At 48.2% G+C, this 17905-nt stretch overlaps 1 protein-coding gene across 2 annotated transcripts in view; it reads right to left on the bottom strand.

Moving 5' to 3' along the window:
* Positions 1-17905, bottom strand: part of STAT3 (signal transducer and activator of transcription 3 (acute-phase response factor)) — an 84088-nt gene that overhangs the window by 20721 nt on the left and 45462 nt on the right. For both annotated transcript variants that reach the window (XM_015412458.1, XM_015412459.1), the window contains exons 3-10: positions 14494-14638; positions 10561-10659; positions 8312-8407; positions 8141-8222; positions 6135-6229; positions 5059-5210; positions 4187-4345; positions 2995-3087 (exon numbers count right to left, since the gene is read on the bottom strand). In XM_015412458.1, coding sequence (XP_015267944.1) covers positions 2995-3087; positions 4187-4345; positions 5059-5210; positions 6135-6229; positions 8141-8222; positions 8312-8407; positions 10561-10659; positions 14494-14638 — 921 coding nt within the window. The remainder of the gene's footprint in view (positions 1-2994; positions 3088-4186; positions 4346-5058; positions 5211-6134; positions 6230-8140; positions 8223-8311; positions 8408-10560; positions 10660-14493; positions 14639-17905) is intronic.

The raw sequence follows: 17905 nt of genomic DNA, 5'->3' as shown, positions 1-17905 counted from the left end.
CAGCACCCAACAAACATACAAACCAGGTTCGTACAGAGTCAGAACATTGGGCCACGTGGCTGAGTACCATCTACCCTGGTTGGCGGCAGCAGACCCTCACGAAAAAGGCCTTTCCCAACACCTCTGACGTGAAGATGCCAGGGGGTGCCCTGGAAACTTCGACATTCTAAACATGTGCTCAACCAGCCTCTTGTTCAGTCTGATCCGATATTGAGAGTTCCACTTCGGATAAATATAAACCTAGACTGTGTCAGGAAACACCCTTGTGGCTCTCACCACAGGAAGCATTTTATAGGCGTGAGATTGTAACTAAACAGAAGTGCCTAACTTATCGGGATATACTAGGCTTTTCACAAGGGGACTGTAAAATGAAGTTAAGAGAAGACTTGACAGCCAAAGGCTACACGTGTCAATGGTTCTTTTACGCACAATTGTTAGAAAAACTGAAAACAGATAAAAAATCTTTGGGGCTTTGAACAAAGCAAGTCTGAATTGGAAGCAGAACTATATACAAATAATGAAGAAGAAGAGATTGGATTTATACCCCACTCAGAGTCTCAGAGCGGCTTACAAACTCCTTTCCCTTCCCCTCCCCACAACAGACACCCTGTGAGGTAGGTGGGGCTGAGAGAGCTCTTTTGGGAACTGTTCTTTTCAATGATATTGCTAAAATATACAGACTTCTGTTGAAATTTGAGACAGAAGAAGGAGCGAAAGATTCAATGACAAAATGGGCTTAAAATTTGGGTATAATATACAAATGGAACAATGGAAGAAAACATGGATGAAAGATGTTAAATTTGAGTTCTGCTCTCAAAAAGAATTTTTATAAATGATGTATGGTTGGTATATGCCTCCAGAAAAATTAGCTAGAATGTATAAAAGTATTTCGAACAAATATTGGAAATGTGAACAGCATGAAGGAACATTCTATCATCTTTGGTGGACTTGCAATAAAGCAAAAAAAAAAAAAAAGGATACAAATTCATTCGCTAATACAGAAAATCTTGAAGATTAACATACAATTTAAGCCAGAAGCTTTTTTGTTGGGAATAATGGATGAACAGCTAGAAAAAAGACATGGTATTTTGTTTTTATATATGATAACGGCAGCCAGGCTTTTATATGCTCAAAAATGGAAGAGTCCAATATTGTCATCAATAGAGGAGTGGATTGTGAAGATGATGGAGTTAGCCAAGATGGCTAAACTTACGGCTTTGATTAGAGAGAAGACATTATCCACATTTATAGCAAACTGGAAAGCCTTTATTGACTTTTTGCGTTTGAAGACTAAGAGGGGAATACGGATTATAGAAAAATGAGAAGTTTTAATCTGATGATAACAGAACAACTGTGAGTAAGTTTGCCAGTATTTGTTGCGAAGAAAATCGAAAGCTTGTCGTTTATATTTCTCTCTCTTGCTTTCGCTTCCTTCTTTCTTTGCCTTTCATCTTTTTTAAACTTTTTAAATCCTTCAATCAAATTTGTATTAAAAAAGAGAGCTCCACTTCTGCTACCTTTGCAGAATCTGTTCTTCACACCCGATGTTTAACTTGCACAAAGGAACTGAGAATCTCTCCTTTCATAAGCAGATTCATGAGGATCTACTTTATTTTATGTATTTATTTGTCTGGGGGTTTTTTTGTGTCAAGTCAAGACTTTTTCATTCTCCAGGGTTTTCAGCAAACACATCTGCAATTTGGGCTTTCGTTACGTCAGTGCTGGAAAGTGCTACCAAATTGCAGCCGACTTATACTGACCAGGCAGGATTTTCAAGGCAAGAGATGTTCGGAGGTGGTTTTGCCCCAGCCTCTGCATAGTCACTGTGGAGTTCCTTGGCGGTCTCCCACCCAAGTCCTTGCCAGGGCCAACCCGGCTTAGCTTCTGAGATCTGATGAGATCGGGCTGGCCTGGGCCATCCAAGTCAGGGCTTTGGATTTCTACCCACTCTTTAACCTGCTTGTTCTTATTGTCTGATTACTTATTCTTTTTCAGCTGTTTTCAAAACTGATAGCAGTGTGTGTGAACAAGATCTTGGGGTACGGGTGGGCCGTAAGTTAAGTAAGAGGAGCCAGGGTGAGGCAGTGACAAAAAAGGCTAATGCGATCTTGGGGTGCATCAACAGAGGCATAACATCCAAATCGCAAGATGTCATCATGGTACACTGCATTGGTCGAGCTGCACCTGGAGTATTGGGTGCAGTACTGAAGGGCTCACTTCAAAAAGGATGTGGACAGAATGGAGCAGGTGCAAGAGGAGAGCGACGAGGGGGCCTGGAGACCAAGCCCTATTAGGGAAGGCTGAAGGACCTGGGAACGGTCATTCTGGAGAAGAGGAGGCTGAGGAGGGACAGGATGGCTCTCTTGAAGTATCTGAAGGGCTGTCACTTAGAGGAGGGCAGGGAGCTGTTCCTGTGGGCAGCAGAGGACAGGACTCAGTATAATGGGTTTAATTTAAGGGCAGGAAGGTACTGGGGCTGGATATTAGGAAAAACTTTTTTACAGTAAGAGTTGTGTCAACAGTGGAATGGGCTGCCTCGGGAGGTGATGCGCTCTCCCTCACTACCAGTCTTGAAGCAGCGGCAGGACAAACACTTGTCAGGGATGCTCTGGGCTGATCCTGCATTAAGCAGGGGGTTGGACTAGATGGCCTGTATGGCCCCTTCCAATTGTATGATTCTAGGATTCTATGTAGCATTAACTGCAGATTTGAGCCATGGAGTGCAAACAAAGAGTTGCCGTGCTCTCTCGCTCTTTTTAAAAATGTTTGTGGTTGGGAAGGTATGTGTTTCTATGATTTTATTATACTCTTCCTTTGATAACTTCCTTCTTTTAAAAAAGGCAACCTATCAGCTTTTAAATAGATACAAATACCACTGATATAGGTTGCAGGATTTAGCCTTTTCCGATGCAGACTTTCAGCTCCACAGGGCAGCCTCACCCCTCGCTCTTTCCCACCCCAAATACCCATGCCGGGACACAGGCGAAAACTCACCGCACTTTCGTTGTGAACTGTACTCCCGTTTTGATCACCAGTGGCCGATCGGGGTGCATCGGCATACAGGGCTGCCTCTCCACCACAAATGCACTGCAAGGAGAGAGAGAAACCAGAGGTGAGAAGGGATGCCGGGCCAAACTTCCTCCTTCCGCAAAAAAGGCTCCAAGGTGCCCAGAATGAGGGCAGGCAGTACCTTTTTTCCCCAAACTATTTTTATTAATTATAACAATAACAATCAAAATGCTTGGTAACCAACAATCTCCAATAAATATTACAGTAACAAGTCATTCATACATCACCACTGTTATGACTCTCTCCTCCCTTTACCCCAGTAAATAAGTAAAAGCTATGTTCCCTCCTCAGGGGGGCCAGAAAAACCATTTAATGTAACATCAATCATTCATCAGTACTCAGAGGTTGAACTTTGCTTCAAAAGATAACAAAACCTAAAATATTAATAACTTCTGAACACATAACGGAGTTATTCTTATATCATTAGTAGATAGATAGGATAAAATAGGGAACCACTGTTCTGTAAACAACAAACGGTATTCACTATGTTCTGCAGATTTAAACTTATCCATTAACTCAGGGGTGTCAAACTCATTTGTTATGAGGGCCGGATCTGACATAAATGAGACCTTGTTGGGCCGGGCCATGTGTGTCAAAATGCAATGCCAGGTAGCGGCGATATAAACTTTATAAAGGACACAAACACAAAGGGTTTTTTTTTTAATTTAAAACAAAAACATGCTTAAAACATTAGCACTCTTGCAATATTTTGTTTATTTAACAGTATCTGATAACTGACACCTCTTGCTCTGAATTACTGCATCAAAATGTCTGTGCTGTTGCAATCTTGAGTGTGCTGTTCAGGTCTGTATCTGTAAGCTACAAACGTATGACGACGACGCAGCAGCAGAACTGGAAGAAGAAGCAGAAGACAGCCAGTTTCACTGCGGGCCTGATAGAAGCCCTCTGGGGGCCTGATTCGGCCCATGGGCTGCATGTTTGACACCCCCACATTAACTTATCTAGAACAAAATATTCTGCTATCTTGCTAAACCATGCTCGTATTGTTGGTTTAGACTTGCTTTTCCATTTACTAGCTATGACCATTCTGGAAGCTGCCAATAAAACTGTAACTGCATTTTTAGCGGCCTTGCATTTTTAATAGCTGAGGCAGTACCTTTTCATGAGGTTTCTGAACAACTCCACGATGCGCTCCTCCAGCAAGGGCCGGTGCTGAACGATGGGGTCACCCTTGTAGGAGACCTTCTGCTGAAGCTCCTCGAGCTTCTTGATCTGTTGACGTGTCTGCAGCTGCGACTCTGCCAGGGACGTTATCCTGGGAACAGAGGAAAGGAAAGGGTCTCAACACACAAGACATGTATTGCAGGAGTCCTCAACTTGTTAATATGAGGGGCTTTTCTCAGCAAGGCTTCTGATTGGCTGTGCAGATCTTGAAAAACATTGCTTTGGCGGCAGCTGCTACCACAGCATGAGGATCTGCACTGTGTGACAGAAGGTCAGCTCTGGTGGCCATTTTGTGGCTGGCTCCACCTCCTCCAGCAGCCATTTTGTGGCAGCCGTTTTGTTTAAACAAAATGTCAGAAAACTGCCCTCCTTGGAGCTGCTGGATATTGAGTCATGCCACTCATCCATCTTGTGGTTGCACCCTCTGCTCCAACTTGAAGCAGGTCTCCAGGTTTTGGACCAGGGAGAGGGAGGGAGGCATCTTCCCCAGTCTTGCCACCAGATAAATTTTTAACTGGAGATGCTGTGGATTTAAGTTAGGACCTCCTGCTTGTACACTGCCCCTGAACATGGAGGTTCTATTCAGTCACCACAGCCAACAGTACTGATGAGCCTCTCTCCCCTCCACGAATCTAATATCTCTTTTTAAAGCCAATCTAAACCCTATTTTATCCTGCACAACAGAATACTCCACAACCGAACACTCCACTGGCAAACCAAGCTCTCATTCTGAGACGCTGTGGAAAGATATGCCGATGAGTCGGCTTGGAAAAAGGAAGGGCAGTCAGGCCACTCAGTCCTTACCAGTTCTCGAGGCGATCGAGGCAGATGTTGGGCGGGCCGCCAATACAGGCGATCTGCTGCCGTCTCTTCCAGTCAGCCAGCTCCTCGTCCACCAAAGTCTTCTGTACGTACTCCATGGCTGACAAGAGGCCAGCCAGCTCACTGACAATTCCCTGTGGAAGGAAGGAACGGGCACATTCAGAGCCCTCTTTTTCTTAAGTTCAGGCATGCACCAAGTCCTTCCAGGAGTACAACATAAACCTTGTGTGTTTGTGTGTTTCTGTTGCTTCAGGGGGTGGAAGGAGGGTGAGATCTTTCTGTTCTGCATGTGTTTTGCTCCCTCTAGTGGTTGATTCGATTTTACATCAGATTATGTCCAGCATATCTCCTTGCAGTTTTAAACTGCAGGTTTTTATGCCGGTCATACAGCAATATAATCTCAAATTGACCACTAGAGGGAGCAAGATATGCACAGAACAGAAACCACCCTGTAAGCAACAGGAACACACAAGCAAGGAAAATGAGAATGCAGAAAAAGCCATTAAATGGAGTGCTTTTTTATGAACAATACTCTGAAATGTAACCATTTTACATATACGTACACCTTGCATTTTACCCCACCCTTCCTCCAAAGAGCTAAGAGCAGCATGCTCATCTGTTTCATGCCCACAGCAGCCTTGTGAAGTAAGTTAGGCTAAAAGGCAGTAATTGGCCCAAGACCAGCCAGGGAGAGGAGGGATTTGAACCCAGGTCTCCCTGGTCTCAGTCCATGGCTTTAGCCACTGCATTTCTCTAAATGAAGACAATTCACACGTTCAGCTGCAACCAGCCAAGGAGAAAGTGCCCGTGTTATGTGTGAAGCCGCCCTATGGACGAAGCCCAAAGGTTGCTGCCTCCCATGATGAATGATAGTCAGTAGGGAGCCAGTGTCTCCTCAAAAGTCTGATCCTTTCTGCTTGGGGCCACATGTTGCAAAGCAAGGTAGGGGCGCACGCGCACACACAGCAGCTGCTGGAGAGCCCCAGGCCATTTGGGTACTGGGACGGGGATGTCTGGAACTGGGGCAAAGGCAGAAGCCTTCTCCCCACGGCGCTTACCCGCCGCATTTGATCCAGAGCTGTCAACATCTGCTCCAGCTGCTGCATCTTCTGCCGTGTCACCGACTGGTTGTTCCCATTCAGATCTTGCATGTCTAAAAGGAGAGCCACGGAAGGAGAAATGAGAAGGCTTCACGCACACTTGCAAAAGGGTTCTGCGGTTTCTCGCATCCTCTTCGTCCACCTATACTGAACAGGCTAACCTCTGTCTGTGGTAAACGCGTGCCTCATTCCATCATTGCATGCTGCAGCTGACTTTCCCCCCCTCTGCATGCAGTTATGATCCTGTTTCTCTGCTTTTGGTTTCTCTGCATTGGTTACTGGTTCCTCTTCGCTGCTCTTTGCACTGAGCTTCATACTCTCATACATTTCTCTTGTAGATATTGCTCATCTTTCGCCCCGACTTTGGCACCTCTGGTTCACTGTAGCCTGCCTAACAGCCTTTCCTTTCTCATGTCTCTGCAATTTCTCTGACTGCTCTTTATCTGCAGACTGTTCTACTAGATATTTAATTGGTCTACTATTTAAAAATGTCCTAAGGCTCCCATATTGGGTGTAGCCTACCCTAATGTTTTTTGGGTTTTTCCTCTGCTGCCTCCAATTAGATTTATTTCCTGGGGTAGTTTGGCTAAATTAGGACTGATTTCCCACAAGAAGCTGCGTCGCCCTCGCTCTTCTGTTTCCCCAGTGCACAGCCACATTTTAACCCACAGCTCCCCTCGATTTCCCCCACGTCCTCTCGATCCTTGTTTTTTGAGATCAAGAAGATGCAGGGGAAATCGGGGGGGGGGGGGGGAGCTGTGGGTCAAAATGCAGCCGCGCAGCAAATAGTGTGAAATTGACCAATGGAAGCGGGGGGGGGGACAGAAGAGCGAGGGCGGCACAGCTTCTTGGGGGAAATCAGTCTAGATGATAAAGGCTTTAGGAAGAGCCCACCCATGTATGGGTTTTTGCTCAGCTTTGCTTCAGGCACCTCCAAATTACAAATTTTTATCACCAGCATAAAGCATTTATTTGCAAGGTTAGACCTGCTAAGTTTATAGAAGAACAAGCCTTGCTGAGGAAGGATCGCCATGGCCTCTACAAACTGAAGCCTTGCCTCGCTGACCTCTTGAAAGTATTTGGAAGGCCGCCCTCAACAAACATGGAAGAAATGGGGCAATAAACATTCAGAACTGAGCATCATGAGACTCTCAGCTATAATTTAAGGGGGAAAATGGTATTCAAGTTTCTGGCCCTTATAGTTTTGAAGATGTGATCAGAAGCTGCTGGGGGGTGGGGGAAGGAGGAAGAGGAGAAGAGATTGGATTTATACCCAGCCCTTCACTACCTGAAGGAGTCTCAGAGCGGCTTACAATGTCCTTTCCCTTCCCCTCCCACAACAGACACCCTGTGAGGTAGGTGGGGCTGAGAGAGCTCTTTCGAGAACTGCTCTTGAAAGAACAGCTCTGAGAGAACTTGTGACTGACCCAAGGTCACACCAGCAGCTGCATGTGGAGGAGTGGGGAACCAAACCTGGTTCTCCCAGATGAGAGTCCACGCTCCTAACCACTACACCAAACTGGCTCTCAAGGAATGCTCAAAAAATGTTCAAGCAGTGCCTCTTGAATTCTCAGACACCACAGAAAATCTGACCAGTATCCAAGGAACTTCAGTACTCTGCATAACTTGTTCCTCCAGAGCAACAAAGTGACAAAGCTATGCAAATATATACATAATATTAATAGCACAATCAGGTTTCCAAATCTAGGTTTTCTTTGTTTTTTAAGCACCTACACAGTCCTGGTTATAGGCATATCCAGGTGGCCACCAGCCCAAGCTCCTGCGGCAAAGATTCCCAGGCAAATTACCTTTGCCTCTCCTTCAAAAGCAAAGTCCCAATCCCTGGATTCTAATGAGCTCTTTCATGCTTCCAGTGGCAGACAGAAGTCTCTCTGCTGATGTTTCCTTTGGCAGGACGAAGCCTTTTGCTTGCTAAACAGCTCCAACCAGCTCCCCACACCTACCGCCTTGGCTCTTCAGGGTCTTGTAGTTGAAGTCAAAGTCGTCCTGAAGGTTTTCCACCACTTTCATCTTCTGCTCCAGGTCCTGAAAGGAAGACAGGAGGTCAGTGCTGAGGCCGTTTGAGATCTTGAGGCCGAGGAAGGGAGAAGGCTGGTCCTCCCTCGCTCACCTACCTGGACCCTCTTCCTCACATCCTGCAAGTGTTGTTCCAGCATCTGTTGCTTCTCTGTTACCACGGCAGCTGTAGGATGGTTTGCCTGTCCCCCTTGCTGAGGGGAAGAGGAGGAGGAAAATCAGCATTTTTTATCTGGGCCAGCAACTAGTGTGTTTTTCTCTCCCCTGTTCAAACATATTTTGAACCCAAATATAAAAGTGCTTTGTTAAAGAATATTTATAATGATGGTGTGAATATTTAGACATTTGTTATGCAGATCCACCTTCTTGTTTTCCTTTAGTGTAACTGAGGGAAGAGGGAACTCCCTGCGCTAGTTATCTCTCTTCCCTCTTGATAGCATTCAAGCAGCCAGTTTCCCTTCTTCTGACTACCACCCTGAGCAAACACAAGGCAAGAGAAGAGGAAGGCCAGGTCAGCCTCACGCAACACCCTGTGCCACTGGTCGATTTCTGTCCAAAAGAAAGCCAACAGATTTTGCCTCCGCCCCAATTCCAAATCAAGCGTGCATCACTGTTTACACAGGGGGACAAGGGGATGGAGAGATGGCTCTACCTAAAGGAAAGAGGCCGAGCATTTCACGAGGAGGCCACACACAGACTGTGCATCTAAGTGCGGCCTGATGGTTTGCTGTAATCTTGTTCAAGGGAAGAAAAAGAAGAAGAAGAGATTGGATTTATACCCCGCCCTTCACTACCCAAAGGAGTCTCAGAGTGGCTTACAAACTCCTTTCCCTTCCCCTCCCCACAACAGACACCCTGGGAGGTGGGTGGGGCTGAGAGAGCTCTGATAGAAACTGCTCTTTTTCAAGGACAGCTGTGCTAGAACTATGGCTCTTCCAAGGTCATCCAGCAGCTGCAAGTGGAGGAGTGGGGAACCAAACCCGGTTCTCCCAGATTAGAGTCCGCGCACTTAACCACTACACCAAACTGGCTCTCTGATCAGGATGAGAGTTTTGATTATAATGATGATTATTTTTGCTTTCCACTGTCGACGGGGCTTGGCCCTTTCGCTGTTCCCCATTTTGCTGGGCTCCCCCCCCCCTTCATTGTTTCCCATGCGCTTGAGTCTCCTGCAGCTCTCTACTCTGCTCACTGCACTGTGTATCGCGCAGGATGATTCTCAAAAAGAGATACCACATTCAGGATTGTATTGGAATGGCCTCCTCTGTGGGAGGCTGACATAAGTCTAGTCCTGGAAAGATCTCTCTTGGTCTCCCCCCACCAGGCCCGTAGCCAGAATTTTGTGCCGTGTGGGGCAGTTTTTTCTCTGGTGGGGCTGAAGTTCTCAGTGCAGAAAGAAAAGAGATAATTCTTATGACTCAGCTATTCTTCTCTCTCTCTGAGTCTTTTCAAGCTGTCTGTTCTGCATAGGTGTTTGTATGCTAGCCATCACCCTTAGCCTATTAACCATTTGGCCAAAAGGAAGCTGTTACCAGGATAGATCTCTCAACTGCAAGCTGCCAACCAATTTAGAGGACAGTTCTCAGCTGCTGCAAGTTAATGGCTTCTGCCAGCCTAAGCAACAATCCTGATAACAAGCTGGCAGGTGGGGGTGACGACTTCTATAGTCAAGAAAGCTAACACTTAGGCAGAAGAACTCTCTTCAAGGACACCAGTTTCTTAACACAGAGTTCGAAGGGATCCTAGAGGTCACCTACTCCAACCCCCTTGCTCAGCGCGGGAATTAGTCAACTACAGCACCTCACTCTGCTTAAAGGAGCGCATGCCTTTGAAAAAATGTTTAAAAATAATTGAAAAGGGAATTTACAGGAGAACTTCTTGCGGGGCTGTGCCTTTAAAGAAAGGGGCAGAGCCCCCCAAAGTCCCACTGCAACTCCGGCCTGCCCCTGCCTCCCCTGGCCCAATTCTAAGAGCTGCACTTAAAACCAAGCCCCCAAACGCAACAATAAGGAGATCGGCAGATAGAAGGGAAATCCCAGAAACATTACAGCCGCGTGCAGAAACCTGTCTGGAGCACCGTGCTCCCTTAGCCAGGAGCCACTGTTTCCCGACAAGTGGAGGCGTCGACTCTTTAAGGAACGCCAGCTTGGAAGATTCATGGCGTCAATTTAGACTGTCTCTGCTCCTTAAGCAACAGCACCGGCGCACACAAGAAAAGTGTGCGCTTGCACGGCACCTCCTTTGAGCGTAGAAATTTGCTGAGGCTACGACCGACCGGTCGGCAACTCCTTTACTGGAATCGATAGCAATGGCAGGGCAAACGCCTGGAGGCAGCCTCCCTTCTCACCTGTGCCGCTGTGGCTGCTGTCTGCAGGAGCCGCGTCTCCTCCCAGAGGCAGCGGGCGACGATGCGGGCAATCTCCATCGGCTTCTCCAGGTACCTGCTCTGTAAAGAGGGACACAGGCTGAATGAAACAGGAGCAAGGAGGCACCGTCGAGAATGTGCAGTGAGTGCTAAAGGTGTCCTCACACAATAGGGTTGCCGTTGGCCCGGTAGGGGTGGAGGATCCCCCGATTCTGCCCACTGGTCAGATGACTGGCAGCAGGGAATCCCCCCCCAACAGTGACGTCGGCCCCCCATTCCCCCTGAAACCGTGACGCTACACACGACAATGTCTGTGTCACCCAGAAGCGATGTCGGCACGTCGGAGGGCGGCGCTCTGGATTTTGGGCAAAACTCTATGGTTAGATGCCGATTTTACCATAGAGTTTTGCCCAAAATCCAAAGCGTTGCCCCTGATGTGCCAACGTCACTTTCAGGTGACGCAGGGATGCTGTTTGGGGGGGCATGGGGGGCAACATCACTTCCCACTCCTGGAATGTCCCCCCCATCCCCCTGCTGGCGGGCAAAAGGGACCTGGTAAGCTCTAAGCCCTGGAGTCCTGCGAGCAAAAATTCTACTTTCTGAGCTGCTGGCATTAAAGTTGTGAGCGAGTGATTTGGCTGCTGCATCAATTAGTCTGCTCTGGAGCCCTCCTTCCTGAACCCAGACAAAACTGTGTGAGCCGGAGGCTAAAGAACTGTGAGCTAGCTCACGCTAACTCAGCTTAGAGGGGACACTGCTGGCAACCCTATCGCACAAGCAGTTCCTTTGTTTTAACCTCCTGCCATCGTGCAGCACTGCTGAGACCTAAGAACGGCCTTGGGTAGACCAAGGAGTCTTCTGGTCCAGCACTGCACCTCCAAGAACAGCCAAGCGAGACACTTCTTGGAAACTCCTGGGCAGGCCATCGAGGAAAAGGTCTTCCCCTATTTACCCCCAGTAATCTGGTATTCAGAACCCAGACTCCCGCTCTTCTTGGGAAGTACAGTGTAGGTTAGAGCAGCGGTCCCCAACACAGTGCCCAAGGGCACCAAGGTTCCCACTGATACCTTTCCTGTTAGGAGCCTTTGATGAGGAACTTTATCAAAAGCTTTCTGGAAGTCAAGGTAAATAATATCTATTGGATCCCCCTTGTCCACATGTTTGTTTAAAAACGTTGCTTCACCAACAGCTGCTACTACAGCCCGAGGATGTGTGACTGAAGGTAAGCTGCAGCAGCTATTGTACGGCTGTCTCCACCCCCTGTGGCAACCATTTTGGGCACCCATGTGCCCACCCCACTGTGCCAGAATTCCAAAGGTGCCCACAGGCTCGAAAAGGTTGGGAGCAATGCTCCTGCTAAACTGTGGAGTCCTGTGAGCAAAAATTCTACTTGGTGAGCTACTGGCATTAAAGTTGTGAGCCAGCAATTTGGCTACTGCATAAATTGGTTTGGAGCCAGACTTCCTGAGCTAAGACAGAAAATGTGTGAGTCAGAGGCTAAAACCTGTGAGCCTAGCTCACACAGACTCAGCTTAGAGGGAACACTGGTTGGGAGCCCCTGGATTAAAGCAAGGAGGAAATGTCAACCCTTTGGACAGGATCTGCCCCAGCTTCAAAGGACTGGTGACAAAGAACCCCCTTCACCAAACTCTAGTAGCAAATTTCAAGTTGGTCTAGAGGGAACTGGTTTCAATGGCGATGGAACTCTTGTTTCTAGCTGGTAGCATGCAGTATAGAAGGAAGAGTCGTGCTGGTTTCAGATTTGGAACAGCAGACAGATAAATTATGAAAGGCACCCAAGGAGAGTGGCCAAGAATTTAGGCCTCACAGAATCTCATCGTAAAAGCCAAAATAAGCTGACTGTGGGCCCCGTTGCCAATAAATTAACCTGCTTCTCAGAAGTCCCTAACCCTTCACTGACGCCTTATAGATCGGAGGGGCACAGCATGTGGTCTGGGGGCTGCATGCAGCCCAGTGACACATGTGGTTCAGCCCAACCACCAGTTTGGTGACTCAGCAGGCACTGTTGAATTCCATGCCCGTCTCACTGCAGCTCTGAGCAGAAAACCAGCTCAGGTGCCAACGGAACAGCGCCAAGAAGGTGGATGGCAGATCTTAGGCAAGTTGCCCAGAAGTGCTGACATCTGGGATTTTTCCCTCCATTACAGCGCTAACAACGAAGCCAGAAGCCAAGTCTTCAATAGGGAAAGGGAGTGGCGTTCGAAGGGTTAAGCTCTCTCTCCCTTCCCTGCACGGCCCCCAAGGCAAACTGAGGCTGTATGAGCCTGGCGTTTGCAGCTTATCGACAGAACAAGGTGGTGATCTTCATCTTGTTTAAGCTTGTTTAAGCCAGGTCCCCAGCACCCCAAAACCAAACCAAATATTCACGGGGAAAGGCTGGATGTTGTCAGGGGATGGGGCCTGAGGATTTCATATTTTCTGATTCCTTCCAATCAAGTGGATTCTGGCCCACAGAACGGATCGACTTGGGCACCCTGGGCCTTAGAAGCCAGCTGAGGAAGGCCCAGCCTGACTCCACCCCAGTCCACTAGGTGGCGGTGCTGGTCTCATACAGCAACAGTAGAGGCTGGACAAAGACTTTGGACTATGCTTTGTGAGTTGCCCGGAAGAGAGTTGGGGGAGGGAGGGGTGGAGATTAAGCCAGCACATAGGGTTCTCACAGCTGTCCATAAAACCTATGCGCTGGCTTAATCTCTGAAACGGAAGCACTGCTTAAACGATCTCCAAAGTCTTGCGGGAGCATCAAGTTGAACAAGGCCCTAAGTTAAACAAAAGGGGCCTAGGCACTGAAGTCTCCACCTTCTGCATTCTTGCACTCCGAATACAGGTTGCCCCTCAGGGACACTTCCCATGCACGCTGTCCTTTCTGTTCGCCAAGGCTAGGAAGTTGCAAGATTAGCTGCTCTTTTGTGGGGAGGGATACGACTGAATGGGCAAAATAGATACAAGAACATAAGGAGAGCCCTGCTGGATCAGACCAGTGGTCCATCTAGTCCAGCATACTGTCTCACACAGTGGCCAACCAGTTCCTCTGGACGGCCAACAGGTTCCTAGGGCATAGAGGCCAAGGCCTTCCCCTGATAAGAACATAAGAGGAGCCCTGCTCGATCAGACTAATGGCTCATCTAGCCCAGCATCCTGTCTCACACAGCGGACAACCTGTTCCTCTGGAGGGCGAACAACAGGGCATAGAGGCCGAGGCCTTCCCCTGATAAGAACATAACGAGAGCTCTGCTGGATCAGACCAGTGATCCATCTGGTCCAGCCTCCTGTCTCACACAGTGGCCAACCAGTTCCTCTTGACCACCAACAACAGGGGACAGAGGCTGAGGCCTTCCCCTGATAAGAACATCAGAAGAGCCCTGCTAGATCAGAGCAGGGGTCCCTCTTAGTCCAGCCTCCTGTCTCATACAGTGGCCAGGCAGTTCCTTTGGATGGCCAACAACAGGGCATCGAGCCTGAGGCCTTCAAGGTATGATCTTTTGAAAGCCAAAACTCCCTTCGTCAGATATCTGACAGGGGAGCTCTGACTCTCGAAAGGGCATACCCCCAAAATCTCGTTGGTCCCTAAGGCGCAAGAGGAGTCAGATCTAGCCATACATAAAGAGGTCAGGATTCAGCCAAGGGCCTGATGAAAGATGAGCCCGCAGGTTCTGACACTAAGCCGGGGGCGAATCTCCCCTGGCAGGATCACACAGCTGAGACTCGGTTCTCTCTCTCTGGTTTCAAGAAAGATTCCAGGAGCCGCCATTCCAGACTGCCTCCCTCTTCGACATTCCTTCCGTTTCAGGCTTTTACAGCTTTGGGTCCGCGCTCAGGAGGGCCCCGCATAACCTGAAGCATTGCAAATTCTTCCTCCCAGCCATCAAGATCCCTTCTGCTAGTCCCTCCCACCTGTAAGAACTGCTTGATTCGCCGTAGGTTGTGCTGGTAGAGGACATTGGATTCCTGTAGGAAGCGGCTGTACTGCTGGTCGATTTCACCCAGGAGGTTGTGGAATACCAGTGTGGCGTGGGACTCCTTGCTGGCAGCGTAGGCCCTGTTGCAATTGGGAGGAAAGAAAGCAGAGAGGGGAGGAAGAAACAGATTTACAAGACAGCCTGTAGTGCATTGGAGAGACGACGGGAAAAGGCCAGGACCACCCGTTCTTTAGTCAAGAATCTCCACTCAAGTCTAATTCTGCAAACACTCTGTACTAAAACCAGGAAGGGAGTATAATTAATATCAGGAAGCTCCTGTATATCTTCCCAGCTTTCCAGAGAGTTCCGTAACCACACAAAGGAACGCAAGCGCATAAGCCCATGCAGTGAAGACACTTAGACGTTTAAACACTCCCACTATTGCATTTTTAGCCCTGACCTGGATAGCCCAGGCAAGCCCGATCTTGTCAGATGCTGGAAGCTAAGTGGGGTCAACTCTGGCAAGTACTTGGAAGGCCGACCTCCTTGGAATACCAGAGGCGGGAGAGGCAGGGGCAGGTTTTATTTAGCCACCTCTCTTAATATCCTCCAGGCCCCCAGTAGGGTCAGAGGTCAACATGACTTCCAGGAACACAAACACACATATAAAAACACAAAAAATACCAAAAATAAAAGTGTATTTCATTTTTACAAAATTTTGGTTGAGATGCAATTCCAGTTAGACAGGGGTGTTGAACTCATTTATTATGAGGGCCGGATCTGACATAAATGAGTCCTTGTTGGGCCAGGCTACGTGTGTCATGAAATGTAATGCCAGGTAGCAGAGATATAAATTTTATAAAGGACACAAACACAAAGGGTTTTTTTAAAAATAAAAACATGCTTAAAACATCAGCACTCTTGCAATATTTTGTTTATTTAACAGTGTCTGATAACTGACACCTCTTGCTCTGAATTACTGCATCAAAATGTCTGTGCTGTTGCAATCTTGAGTGTGCTGTTCAGGTGTGTATCTGTAAGCTGCAAACCTACGATGACGCAGCAGCAGCAGAACTGGAAGAAGAGGCCGAAGACAGCCAGTTCCACTGCAGGTCTGATAAAAGCCCTCCAGGGGCCTGATCCAGCCCCTGGGCCGAATGTTTGACACCCCTGAGTTAGAAGATCATTAAGTGATCATCCGAAGCACTGCTGGACTGAAACTGAAGAGACCTGGGTTCTAGTCCCTGCTGGGCCACGAAGCTCATGGGATGACCTTGGGCCAGAGAGTTTCTCTCAGCCTAGTCTACCTGATGTGTTGTTGTGAGCCATCCTGAACTCTCTGGAAACAGGACAGAATAAAAAATGCACCAAAAAAAGAAAGAGCCTGGTGTTTTGGACAACCAACAACAACACTAGGCAGCATTCATAGAAAGCTTTCGATGTGTAGTGGACAGAGTGTCAGACTAGGATCTAGGAGACCCAAGTTCGAATCCCCACTCTGCCATGGAAGTTTGCTGGGTGACCTTGAGCCAGCCACACACTCTCAGCCTGACCTACCTCACAGGGTTGTTGTGAGGATAAAATGGAGGAGAGGAGAAAGTAAGCCACCTTGGGTCCCCGTCAGGGAGAAAAAGTGGGGTATAAATGAAGTGAACCTCACAACAGCCCTATAGGGGAGGCCAAGATTATCCTCATGTGGCAAATGGGAGGCATAGAGAGAGAATGAGCTTGTGGCAGACGAAATTTGAACCAGGGACCTGTTCACTCACAGTTCATTCTCTCAGTCAATACTCTAGACCAGCATCTAGAACAGAAGCCAGAAACCTGTAGCTTGAAGTGGCTTCTGAAGGAATTTTGTCTGGCCCTACGTAGCCTTGCTGCAGAAAGTCCTAGGTTCAATCCCCGGCATCTCCAGTTAAAAAGATCAGGCGGTAGGTGATGTGAAAGACCTCTGCCTGAGACCTTGGAGAGCTGCTACCAGCCTGAGCAGACAATACTGAGTAGACAATTTGATGCAAAACAGCCCAGCAGCATTTAATCACATGTAGCCATGCATTCCTTGGGAGCTGCGGTGGCTCAAGTGGTTAAGATGCTGAACTGCAGGCTGTGGAAGGTCGGTGTAGTTCAGTAGTTCGAGACCCGAGTGTGCCACATGACAGAGTGAGCTCCTGTCTTTAGTTCCAGCTCCTGCCAACCTAGCAGTTCGAAAGCAAGACATTGCAAGTAGATAAATAGGTACCACTTCGGTGGGAAGGTAACAGCGTTCCATGCGCCTTGGTGTTTAGTCATGCCGGCCACATGACCACGGAAATGTCTTCAGACAGTGCTGGCTCTTCGGCTTTGAAACGGAGATGAGCACCGCAACCCTAGAGTCGGATTTGACTGGCTTTCGAACAAGGGAACCTTTACCTTTAGCTATGCACTCCACTGACTGGGACATCTTTATTGTTAGGTGGCATTATCTTTATTATGGAGACTGTGGAGAACCCCCCCTCTACTCTGAGTTTTAAAAGTGTAGGTTTCCTCCCCTCTCTCTGGAGGTGACAGGAAGCCACGTCAGTTGCCTGCTAGATTCCATCAATACATATGCTAATGACTCTGGTAGAAAAACTGAGGGATTTGGTGCCAGGAAGTTTCTAGGCGATTCCTGGAGATTTCCCAGAAGGCCTTCCAGGAGGGCTCCCAGGATGCACCTGTGGCCTGGGTGGGCCGGGTCAGGAGGGTGGAGGGAGTGATGTAAAGTTGGTGGAGACACAGGTCTGGGCATGGAACGGGGGTCACTGGGAGTGGGGGGGGAGGTATTTGTGAATTTCCTGCCTTGTGCAGGGGGTTGATCTAGATGACCCTGGAGGCCCCTTCCAACTCTATGATTCTAAAAGCCCTTGCTCCGAGGAGGATGGGTCTCTTGGTGCTGATTCTTCAAAGGGAACAGACTTCTGAGCAATGGTCCGCCGTGGCGGCCATCTTTTGCTGACCATGCAGTCTCCCAGGTAATGGGACATAGACAGGAACTTTGTAACTGTTTAAGATCATTAGTGCCTGCTCTATTTCAGCATCCCTTAGGGTATGTCTAGAAAAGAGATAGAGGATTGCGTTTATGACCAATTTTCTTTCGAAATCCGTTTGCTGATCTAGTGCTGTGCTTAAGGAGGCATGTAAATATCTTCTTTTCAATAAATCTTGACTTTGGAGGCTGGTTCTCAGTCTCTGTACCACCTAGACCCCCCCACCGGCTTGGACACACTTGTGCAAGAGGGACCCCTGGGTTGGGAGGAAAGCAGTCAGTGGGCAAGTGGCTGATTCTCCAGGGGAGCCCCAACATTGTCCTTGGTCCCCGTTGTAACCAGTCGCTGGGTAGCACAAGACACCGAGGCCAGGCCAGGAACTAGGAAGGGGAAGTGGGGGTC

Source organism: Gekko japonicus, unplaced genomic scaffold (assembly GCF_001447785.1).
Source record: "Gekko japonicus isolate JY-2015 unplaced genomic scaffold, Gekko_japonicus_V1.1 scaffold8, whole genome shotgun sequence".
Taxonomy (NCBI): Eukaryota; Metazoa; Chordata; class Lepidosauria; order Squamata; family Gekkonidae; genus Gekko; species Gekko japonicus.
This window is presented reverse-complemented; position numbering and strand designations above follow the sequence as displayed.